The 12473-nt window shown below is 41.9% G+C and overlaps 1 protein-coding gene across 1 annotated transcript in view; it reads right to left on the minus strand.

The window, feature by feature from the left end:
• Positions 1 to 391: 391 nt before the first annotated feature.
• Positions 392 to 12473, minus strand: part of LOC117556087 (voltage-dependent T-type calcium channel subunit alpha-1H-like) — a 56135-nt gene continuing 44053 nt past the window's right edge. The window contains 10 exon segments of the mRNA XM_034231236.1: positions 392 to 2867; positions 3593 to 4152; positions 5411 to 5561; positions 5656 to 5970; positions 6690 to 6811; positions 7083 to 7161; positions 9679 to 9749; positions 10207 to 10340; positions 10866 to 10975; positions 11091 to 11242. Coding sequence (XP_034087127.1) covers positions 2184 to 2867; positions 3593 to 4152; positions 5411 to 5561; positions 5656 to 5970; positions 6690 to 6811; positions 7083 to 7161; positions 9679 to 9749; positions 10207 to 10340; positions 10866 to 10975; positions 11091 to 11242 — 2378 coding nt within the window. The 3' untranslated portion in view covers positions 392 to 2183.

The raw sequence follows: 12473 nt of genomic DNA on the forward strand, positions 1-12473 counted from the left end.
TTAATGTAAACTCAGCATGACCAGGTCCAATTTCGTTTCAGTCTCTTCCATAACATGTGGGCACAGAGGTTTTGAAAGTAAAATAGACATTGTGTCATTTAAATGATCATTTATTGATGGTCCCTAAGCAAAACTCTTTGGTTATGAGTCATAACGTCTTGGATGTATGTTTAGCATCCTCTGACTGCCAACCTGAGTAAGAAGATGCTGCTTGCCTCAGGATGAATCCATGTCGAATATCCAACCTGAGACTTCACCATGGTTTAATTAACACTAAACAGTTTGATCAACTTTCAATACTTTCTAAGTCCCCGCAGGACACCTAGATCTTGTGTTTTTAAACCTTAGATAGAAAGGGTGAAAAGTGTATAAGGATTGTTATGGAGTCAAATAAAAGTCAGACAGGAAGTGGTTTTATTCCAACACTGTCCAGTCATGTTACTGCAGGTGAACTTACCATCATTCACTGCTTTCATCCTACAGGAACATTATACTATATTATGAACATTTGCATCACCCAGAGTCAGGATTATCATCGTCATCTTTAAAATCAGCATCCCATTACACTGATATCATAATCAATCATCTTCATTGCCGCCATCATCAGCAGATAAATTGACATTCAGACATGTAGAAATTCACCTTTGTAGTTTTCATATCATTGCCGCTTTGTTAATAAAATATAATCTTAGCCTTGTTTCTACAAAGTTGTACACACCGTTATATCACCTGAATAAGCCCTTCTGTTTCTTACTGAATTTCACCCTTAGACCCGAGCAATAAAATCTCTTCAAACGTCAGGCGAGACGGGCCAGCTCCAGATTCAGACAACAAGGGGGCAATCTAACTGCAGACCTGTGATCACATGCGTCATACTCACCTGCGTCTGAACTACCTCTACCCTGAGAATACTAAGACGGATAAAAGGAAAGTGAAGGGGGTGAGAAACTAAGCTGACTGAACATTCGAATGGGTGGGATCAGGAAAAAGAGAGGTAGAAACTACTAAGCTGAGGTCACACTACTCTAACTAAGAGGCTCTAAGCGCAAATAGATTTTTCTGACTCGATGGATTCAGGAGGGGGAGGCTTCTTAAATGTCACAAAATGTCCATGTTTGATTATACCGGAAAAAATACTGTTAGTTAAGAGGTACGAAAAGGGTCATATTTAAAAAAAAAAAACATCCACTCTGTTAGAAGACAATAAGATTCAACAAGTTGCTGTACAATTAGAATTTTTGGAGCAATAATTCTCTAATAAAGTGTGCCTGCACCAATCTACATAAGCGTGCAATAAAAAATGAAGCTTTTTAATATAAAATGATTTGTTATCTTTAACTTTTAAAGTTGTTCACTTAAAACTCAATTTGTTTTGTAAACATTAACTGTAATTTTCGAACCACAGAGAATAAAATAAGGGATTTTTACTAAAAAGTAAACAGTTCTGGCAAATTAAAATGTAAGTCTTAATAAGATGCTGTATGTAGAGCTGAAAGACAGTTTGATTAACTGGTGTATCATTCAAAAAAAATCTGCAACTATTTAGATTGTTACTACATTTCTTCTCAAATGTGAATCAGTGAGTTGCAAACCATTTTCGCTCTTTTATAGACCAAAAGATTCATGATTACTTAAAGAAATAATCTGCAGATTAGTCACTATTTAAAAGAAGTTGGTTGCTGTGTTATTGTTTTTTAACATATGTGTACATGAGCAGATTAGTCAGAAAATGTAACTGTGCTGCATATTTCAGGTAATTTTGTCTTGTACTCTGACCTAGGCTTGAGGTGCGTGAAAAGGATGAGAGTGAGGGCAGAAGAAGGAGAGCAAGCAAGGGGAAGGTTAATGTTTGAGTAAATATAGCAGGGGCGGGACAACTATGTCTCAACTAAAGCTAGGACTATGATAGAAGAAAAGGAAACGTCTTCTTATGTGCATGTTTTGTGCAGAAAGCACAACGGGTAAAGTCTTTGAACAGATGCACACTCATACACACACAGTCCGAAATATTTCTGCTCAATCACCCTGTGAAACTCTTGTGATTGGACGGGAGGGGACGAGGAGATGTGCCCATAACAGGAAACAGGTATCCTTCCTGTTTCGGACTGTAACTCCCGCCCTTCGTGTGCTTCGGCAGCACATCAGGCTCCTCCTCTTCAACAATATGATCATAAAGAGTTTATTCAGTCGTCCACAGAACCCCCCTCTGGCTGATTAGGAGAGAGGGTCGTGGCGTCAAATGACAGAGTCCGCCTCCTCAGCTCAGAACTGCTGTCCATCACCTGGGTTGCCATAGTAATGGACTCCTCTCCTGGCGGCGGGCTCACCCTCTGCTTCCTGTTCCTGCCCGACACCGGAGACACTGATTGGCTGAGGCGACTCCTGTGCTCCACGGGGCTAGGGGTGAGGTGTCTGCTTTTGTGTGGGGAGCCAGGAGGGAGTTGTGAGTGTGAGTGATCAGAACTATTAATGTGGCCGACTTCCTCGTCTGCGGTGTCTGACTGTGGGCCGGGGTCTGGGCTGAGGCTGGCCGCTCTGCAGAGGGTCTTTGATGAGGTGGATTCACAGCTGGGCACCTTCAGGCTGGAGGGTCTCTGTGGGCTGACAGGCCTCTTCTCCACATCTGCTCCTGGCTGAGAGCTGCAGATGGCCTGCTCGGGTACATGTTCTTGCTCAGTGGTTTCACTATTGCTCCGGCTGTTACTCCTGCATGAAATGACCCTCTGGGGGTGTGTGAATTTCAGTGTGTGTACACTAGAAGATCTCTGGCGTGGTGGTGTGGAAGAGACAGCGGTCACAGTGAGGGGAGGCTCTGCCAAGTCGTCCGTTGAACCGCTCTGATCCATGGAGTCACAGCGCACAGCCGCCTGCAGACAAAGAAACACACGTAGACGACACAGACAACGTGTTGGGTTATGCAGGTAAAATCGTTTTCAAAATGTTGTGGAGGATGTCTAGAAAGAATCTCTAAAAGGATCAGAAATGTGAAGTCAAAGTGGCAAAAGAAACCTACCACTAGCGTTACATTTAGCAACTTAAATAGACCACAAATGGAAAACCAAGTAATATTTAACATACAGTATATAATGTATTCCCAATGCTGTTCAGAGTAATTAAATTAAACTACTCTTCTGCCATCAGCGAGGTGTCTCCACCTGTCCTCTGGCACCGTGCCCATGCTGCAACCAAAACAACCCCTGAGCTTTATGGAAATGAATGATAAATGCTTGCTGACGTAACCAATTTGAAGATAAGCATAAAACCAGGTGATTACAATTTTTACAGCTAGGGCTAGCTGCTTTCCTTAGAGAATGAGTTGCAATCAAGCCTTAGTTTTCCAAACAGATTGTAAGCGGTGGCAGACAGAATTTCAGAGTGAAAGCAAGTCTGACAGGTAACCGATATAAAAGCAGATGGTGTTATTCAATAGCCATTTAATTATGTAATCAATAGTTATTCATTAATAGTAAGTTAGAGCTATATTATTGTCTGTTGCCTCTTGAAATATCTAAAATTGGCTGAATCTCTTTCTGTTTGAAGAGAGGACATTAAAGAAATACGAAGAAAATATAGACAGGTGATAGTAACAAACCTGTCTCTGTAACACTTTGCTTGCTCTGCGGAAGGATGCTGGTCTCTTCAGGCCCGAGTTATCAGGAACATAAGAGGGGCTCAGCATGTTTCGGTCCAAACTTTCTTCAGGACTGAGCCACCGAGAAGAATGTCTGCTGGCACTGTGGGTGGGACTCAGTCTGAGTGAGGGTTGTCTGTCTATGCTGTGGCTGGAGGTGAGTTTAGGTCTGTCTGTGTTGCTGTCTGGATGGTGCCTGTAACCGTCCATACTGCGAGTGGAGCTGAGTCTGTGTCTGTTTATTCGATGGGCCGGGCTCAGCTTGTATCCATCTATGCTGTGAGCAGAGCTGAGTCTGTGCCGGTTTATTCCGTGAGCCGGACTCGACCTGTACCCCTCGATGCTGTCAGCAGGGGTGAGTCTGTGTGAGAAGTGTTTGTCGATGCTCTGAGCGTTGCTGAGGCAGATCTTTGGCCTGGAGCTGCGTCCGACCCCCAGCGAGGCGTGGCTGAAGGCCGGCAGAGCTCCGGGAACCTGCAGCATGGAGCCGCCTCCACTGGAGCACAGAGAGCTCATGGAGCCTGCAGGAGAACATGGGGCAGAGTTCACATGGACACATTGAACAAAAAAATAATACCGTTTTGCCAAAGAGGGAAGACGTTTCTAAAGTCAGGGATTGTCTAGACCTTGATTTTGACTTTGGATTTGGCTGTTTGTGATATTATTGAATTGCCTTCTTCCAATTGATGGAGATGTTTTCCAAATATTTACTTATATATTTAAAGTTAGGATGCTTTAAATCCACTATACTATATCATACTGTACTAAACTACAATATAAAAGGAATAGTTACTGCATCACTTCTTACATGTTTTTTAATGCACAGTTTCATACCCCAAAGCCTTTATCTGGTTAGCAGGAAAATATTCTGTAAGATAGGTCAGTGCTATCTTAGAGAACCCTTTTCCTCTAAAAGATCAAATCAAATTGCCCTTACAGAAATATTCTGGTGATATTCTATATGTTTCCTATTTCCAGCTATTCAGAAAAAACAACAATTCACTGATCCTATAAAAAAATATTGTCTGCATATCCGAAGCCTTATATCTTCTTTCTTTTTGCAATGAAGCATCATCCAAACTATTACAAACATCTCAGTGAGCCCCACTGAGTGAAATGTTCCTCCATTACCATGAACATGAGAGATATTTTGCGTGTTATGAAAGACTATAAAAAATGGGATAAAAATAAAAATGACACATACAATAGATTTTTGACATGTATATAACTCAAAATCCTAACATTGATGTGTTGATCAATTGTTAATAATCGAATATTATCAAAAACATTCTAACACATCATCATCCTTAACTCAGGCCTTTGTTTTGAAATCCCCAAGCCTCAGCATCCTACAAAGCCATGTAATACAATTGTAAAATCATATTTTAGATGATTTGTGAGTTGATATAAATGTTACTGGTGTGTTCAACTCGTCTGTGATTTAGTTTCAAAATCGCTCCGCTTTGAGGCCCATTAATTGAAGCAAATGGAAATCACATATGGGCAGACTTTGTTATATTAGCAAATATCATATCGTTTTCCAAAGGATTAAAATAATATCGTAAAGTCATTTTGTTTTGTACAAACAAGTCTAACCAATTTGTTCCTGAAAAAAAGACTACAAATCATCTCCCTCTTAAAGGTCTTGTTGTGCTGCATCACATCTCAACTGCATTTTCTGCTATTTATGGAAGCAATAACCTTTACAGCGATCAGTTACTGGTTGGAGCACAGTGAGAACTGTTCCTCACTTGAATTGGTCATAAACAACCAAATTACCTGAGTAGCTGTAGCCGGAGTACGCCTCGTGGCAGATGGGAGGATAGGGGGAGCATCTGAGTGGCTGAGCGTAGCTGTCGCTGGGGAGAGACGGCTTGCGTCCTATGCTCTGCAGGTTGCCATGGGAACAATCCTCATCCTCAACCTGCACCTGTCACATGGGATTATCACCACTGTCATCGTTATTGTCACCCACACCCTAACCCTCTCACATAAAAAATAGGAAAACAGACTTTTTGTGTTACCTGGGCAGGTGTGTCCACGTTAGGATGCTCTCCACCGACAGACGCAGAACTGAGGCGCCGGCAGGCCGCCTCCCTCTCCTCCCTCTCCTTCATCTCCTCCCTCTCCTTCATCTCCTCCTTCTCCTTCTTCTCCTCCATCTCCTCCAGCGCAGCCTCCTTGTTGCTCTCCTCGAGGTGCTTCATCAGAACGGCCACAACCACATTGACCAGCACGAACTGAGCCGTCAGGACGAAGGTCACGAAGTAAACGGGGGAGATCAGAGGAAGGTAGGTGAGGCAGTGGCGTTCATGAGGACGACACTCTCGCAACGTATCCTGGAAGACAAGGGGAAAGAGATTACAAGGCAATATAGAAAACTGATTAAAGGTTGTTTTCAGATATATTTAGCAAACATATTGTCCTTATTTTCAGGTTCATAAATACAAGAAAATGTTTCTATGATGTTCAACAAACACATTTGTATCATACTGTCGGTCTCAATATACCTGTATTTACCCTCCGTTGTAAAAACCTGTCACTTTGAACACCTGAAAAACCTCAGTCTGCTCTGATTGGCTTGTTAGAAACATTGCAAAGAGTTATCAGTGGTGGAGTTAATCAGATAGTTAGGTATATTGAGACTTATGAGAAGCCAAAACTAAATGACTTCTTATATCCTGTGTTTATTATCTTGGCAGCCCACATAAAAAAAGCAAGTTCAGCTCAGCAGGGACTCCAGATACCCAAATGTTTGTTCTTATATAAATATTTCCCCTCCAGTTGACTAAGTTGTACTTCCTCTCTTCTCCAACAGGGGGAGATGTGTATCTGAGTGTGAACAGACCTTCAGCCTGTCACAGAAGAATAATATACTCCCCTAACCCTCTAATGTCAGCAGCCCTGGGTCTGTCATAAAAACAGTGATCTTCCCTCTGCTTAATGCAATGCCTGTCTCCTAACCGACGCTTTGAGACAGAAACATGTGTGCAGACACAAACATCCATCCGTCTTCTTAAAAACTCCCAAACAGCAGAGGAGAGGAAGTGAAAATAACCTTCATAATCCCATTCCAGTTGTCCCCGGTAGACACCCTGAAGAGTGTGAGAAAAGCCATGCCGAAGTTGTCAAAGGTGGCGTGGCGACTGAGGCCCTCACATGGGTTATCGTCTGAACACTCTGAAAGAGGATGAAAAGAGTATTAGAGGCTGTGTGTGAGAGAGGAAGGCGAGGGGAGAGAAGAAAGAGGATTGTGTGTAGATTATTGCACTCATTAAAAACACTGATTCTGAATCGACATCATTAATGTATGTAACAACACAATTTATGCAAATTACGTAATCTCGCCAGAGTCAGCTGAGGCACACGCACTCACACACACATCTGTGCGATTTATATGCATGCACTCACGCACGCACATGCATGCACGTACACGCTCACACACACTAACCCAGTTTTCCAAAGAGCTCAACTCCCAGAGCTGCATAGATGAAGAACAGCAACATGAAGAGCAGACCCAGATTCCCCACCTAGACAGACATATTACACGCACACACAGATATAAACAGCGTATGATACACAGAAAAAAACACACGAACATGCAAACAGATAGAAAGAGGCAATAGACAGAGAATGCGTAAGCCTTATTGCATTGATGTTTACTACATTTAAAAAAAATCATGACACCTGGAGTACAATCAGATCTCAGATGTTTTTATTTGAGAAACGGAGGGGCACTTTCATATCCTCGATCCAGTCCTCGTGAACCACAAACGTGCCTGTTTATTCTCATTTAAAAGCAATTCACAGGGACTTGGCTTGTGTAACCCCATGGTGGGAGGTATGGAGGTGTCTGCATAGATGATGAATAAACGTATTGATGAAGTGCACTCGGACACCACTGCACAGACCTGGGTTAGATCCCCCGCAATGATCTGTCACATCAAAGACAATCGGCATCATTTGTGGGTGGGAAGGCAGTGAAGGATCATGGGGGATTTTGCTGCACTAATGTGTGGACAAACATCGAATGAACGAAGCTCAGTGTGCTATGATTTTGGAATTAGCCACTATAATTATAAATAATTATAATTTAGCTACCTTAGGAACAGGATGGAACAAAAATAAATCAGTTTATAAACGTCTGTCTGCCCTGCATAGCTGTTCTCACTTATTGTACACCACCTTCCCTCCCCCTTCCTCTCTTCTCTCTTATTTTCTGGTGGGGTCCCCTGAGGGTCCGCTGAGCCGAGGGGGCTGTGGTAGACCCTTCCTGAAGCCTTCCCCTCACACCAGAGTGCAACAGTTCACTATTCTCACCAATTACTCTTCACACGTTTCATATTCAAACAAGTCTAACACACTAGCAGCTGTAGGCAGAGCATTGCTTTGAGTGTGGATGACGTACAAATGCTGTGAACACGCTGATAATTAGCAGTAGTGTTTACCATGTTAAAGTATTGATGTAACGTTGATTCTGGACAAAACCTTCGATTGACGATATTATCCAATTCATTGTCAAAATATGCTTATAAATAGCACTACAACATACTGGAAACACTTTATGTCTTTCTCACTTTTATTCCATGCTAATAGCTTAACAGTGTTTCTATAGTCACCATCTTTGTTTGTCGGTTAGCATGCTAACATTTGCCTAATAGCATCTAACATAAAAACGCAGATGTCTTTCATTTGCAGATATTTGGTCATAAACCCGTTTTTTGGACACCTCAAATATTTTGGAATCAAGAAAATGTGAGAGTTGTAAGACGGGATAAGAGCAACAATTTAAAGGTGTTACTCAAGAAGATTTTCTTTTAAAAGCCATATATCACAAATTCCAAATAACTTGGGTTTTGATTTATGTCTGATCAACTTCTTGATGCCAGGTGTTGCTGTAATTTACCAGGATTCTACAATGCTCTTAAACACGAGATCTAAATAAGCTTCAGGATATATTATATAGATGGGTGAGACCTTATAACTAAGGTAACATAACATTTAAAGCTTTTCTGACAAGACACAGCCTCCAGATACGAGTTCAAAGGGCGTTCAGAGGGTAAGGTTATGTAAGGTATCACAGAAGTTATACAATCTCATCCTGAGGGGAATATGGACATGTGCAGCTAATTCCATGGCAATCCCTCCAATAGTGGCCAACAATCTAACCTCGTTGTGGTGTTAGAGGAAAAGTAAGAGGGTCACTGAAGTCATTAGCCTTCATCATCTGGGGGTCACAAATATCTATACAAAATGTCCTCACAATCCCTTTAAATAGTTGAGTTATTTCAGTATGGTGGACCGACCACCTGTCCTTGCCTCGCCTGGAGCCACTAATGTGTCTAAAGAGTGCTTGTGAATATCTTGTTTAGACCAATAATAGCACTGCGTCAAAAGAAATGCAGCATCCTGAATGAGACAGGTGCCATCGTGGAGGCCTGGAGAAGATACGTGGATATGGCCTCATAAATCACTTGTGCTGCATCCCAGTGCGATGTCATCTGGAAAGGCTCAGATCGGTGCAAGTTCCATACAGGATGACATGTTTGGCTAATATTACTTCTTACATCACAAGCATCAATAAAAGAGGAGAAAATATACTGCTGCTGTGACAACTTGAGATGTTTTACAGTCCGGCAATTTATTTTCCTTTGTGAATAAATTGCGTCTTTGTGACGATAAGCTTTCAGTCTGGACTTTCTGGCTCATATTTTATCTTCCAACAGATACCCAGCTGCAAAACAATCCTAGAAAAACAGTTGTGAAGTTATGCGCGATAAAGTTATGAAAGAACTGGTGTTTTTATCAGCCACACTGAACCATTTAAGGATCAGCCGTTAGATTTTAGCGTGAGGATGTAGTCATGCTTGTTTGCTGGTAATTTAGTGTCACTAAACAGTCTGTTAGTAAATCGTGTGGGGAGCAGTCAGTGCCAGCCCTGAGGAATCGTGGAATAAAACAAGCTGTGTGCAATTCTTCAGATCTGGAAACCAGGCGTGCAGTTAAAGAGACACGTTTTATTTCACAGCATCAGAGCTGCCTCTTACCTGAGGCAGCGCTTGCATCACCGTGTCCAACAGAGATCTCATTCCTGTAGCCATCTTCAACAGCTTCAGCACTGAAACATGGCAAAGTGTCAGCTCTTATCAGACACTCATCATCATGCTTGTGCGGTTTTATAAATGGTATATCTATTATTATACTATCCTGAACTATGTTATACTATAATATGTTATTATGTTATACATTCTTAGTGCATCAAATGCTATATTTTATATATTTGTCTGTAGGTTAACACAGACAACATTGAGAATCATTGCACAATCATAATATGTATTATTCCATTTACAATTACACCATATGCTCTCTTAATAATATTGTTTTACTTACCTTGTAACATTGTCTTTATTTGTTCTTGTACAAGTTCTACTCTGTTTTTTATTTCTCTATATATCTGGACTTATAACTGTCTAAAGGACACTTGTGCTGCTGCAACAACTGAATTTCTCCCTGGGGGATCCATAAAGGGTTAACTTATCTTGTCTGTTTGTGTGTTTGTGTCACTGTGTGTGTACCTCTTGTTATCCTTAAGACGCGCATGATGCGTATGATGGTGGGGTTGATGGGGAGGGAAGCATTCAGGTCTATTTCCTCCAGAGCGATTCCCATGATGGACATCAACACAATGGCGAGGTCCAACTGGTTCCATCTTCACACACACACACACACACACACACACACACACACACACACACACACACACACACACACACACACACACACATTTTTCAGTTTTTCTAAGGATGAAGTTTAAGTTTCTTTATTTGACAGATGACAGTGTGGAAATGCTGTCAAATGAAACCCTAAGACATGGCGCTTGTGTCACATGAGCTGCAATCGGCTTACAAGACGCTCTCCAAGTTCAAGTTTCTTATCGTTTGAATAACATTTATTTAGAAGCAGGCCTTGGCAATAGAGTTTAATTCTCAGGCTCCCTCCAAAAATGCTAATTAAATAAAAACCCAATTTATAAAACTCAATGTGAATCTAGATCATAAAACATTTTGATCTTATAATTTACATCACATGTAAAAAAAAAAGCAATATAAATTAGAATGAACTGAATGTAAAGAGGATCGTCATAAATGTATAGAGGTGTAAATATGTATAGAACAGTAAGTACAAATATATGAAGGTAGATTAAGGAGTTTAGTTGATGTCAGCGCTTCAATACCTCTCTTTGAAAAAGCGGCGCAGCCCAAAAGCGAGGAGTTTGAGAATGGTCTCGATGACAAAAACCACTGTGAAGACGTAATTGCAGTACTTCAGTATCTCCTCGAAGTACTGCGGGACACAAAGACACATACATCAAACACACGCTGGGGCTGTACTGTACCAGCGCAAGTAGCTTCATTACTATGGTTCTAGGGCAGGTAGTAGAAGGTGTTGCCATGGTTACCTTAGGCTGGTTGTAGTGCTCCATGCTCATGGTGATGAGGTTTGTGAAGATGATGATGGTGATGAACAGGTCCAGGTAGTGGCTGGTGCACACGGTGTGGATGGATCGACGCAACGGGGAGTAGTCTGCGAAATATGGCTTCTCCTGGGCCCCTGCGTACACACACACACACACACACACACAGACACACACACACAGTCATTACAATTATTCAGAACAAAATATTATATCGGCAATGAAGTCACCGATAAAGTGTGTGCCAAGTGGCGCACTGCCATGTGTGGGATAGTACATATGTGTGTGTGAGGGCATCTGTGTGTGTGTGTGTGTGTGTGTGTGTGTGTGTGTGTGTGTGTGTGTGTGTGTGTGTGTGTGTGTGTGTGTGTGTGTGTGTGTGTGTGTGTGTGTGTGTGTGTGTGTGTGTGTGTGTGTGTGTGTGTGTGTGTGTGTACAGACTAAAACTGCCACCTCAGGAATTCAATCCTATCCATCAGGGACGCACACATACACAAGAACACACCCACCAACACACACACCTCAAGATGTCTTTGGGCAGAAACGCTCGCTGCCTGCTTCCAGACAGTTAACTGACTAAGGGGAAAGCACTACTAGAGATTACACTGTAGAGAGAGGCGGACGGAGTGAGAGTGAGAAAGAGAGTGCAGTAGAACTGTGTATCTGAGCATAATATGTGAAAATGATGCATGTACTCATACAGTATGTATGCAAAAAGAAGAGGTTTATCGTGTGTATGTGTATGATAACAGCTGCAATATACGGCCTGTGTTTGGACACACCTGTCTCATGTGCTTAGTCTTGGGATGTTTTTCTGATTTGTGCCGGGCCCTTGGGTTCAAACAAGGGTGTCCCCTTATAATATACAATTATAGTTTGAGTCCCTTTCCTTTTTCAACATGATAAAGTCCTGGTACACAATGCAGAAGTCCATAAAGAGATGTTTTTCCAGGATGGTGTGAAACAACTTGCCTGGCCTGAACAACAACCAAGTCTCGACCCCATCAAACACCTTGTGGATGAACTGAAACACCAACTGGTTGCCCTGCAGCTTCTTAAAGCTTCAAATTGTCATTGGAAGGATTTTTGAAGTAAATCATCTTCAAATTGTTTGTTCTTTGGCAGCCTTTCCAATATGGACCAGCACCAGAGGCGTTCCCATACACACAGGCGTTGGAGCTGTTCTTCATGAAATCCCAGAAGGATGAAGTGCTCTGCGCAAAATGATTATACAGGAATGAAAAGTCAATAAATAAACATGTTGTTAAAAAATTATTATTATTATTTATTTATTTTTTCGCTTCGCGCACCCCACCACCAACTCCCCCCCCCCGCCCGGTGCCACCACCCGCCCAAGTATATTTGAGA

The sequence above is a fragment of the Gymnodraco acuticeps genome, unplaced genomic scaffold (assembly GCF_902827175.1).
Source record: "Gymnodraco acuticeps unplaced genomic scaffold, fGymAcu1.1, whole genome shotgun sequence".
In the NCBI taxonomy this organism is placed as follows: Eukaryota; Metazoa; Chordata; class Actinopteri; order Perciformes; family Bathydraconidae; genus Gymnodraco; species Gymnodraco acuticeps.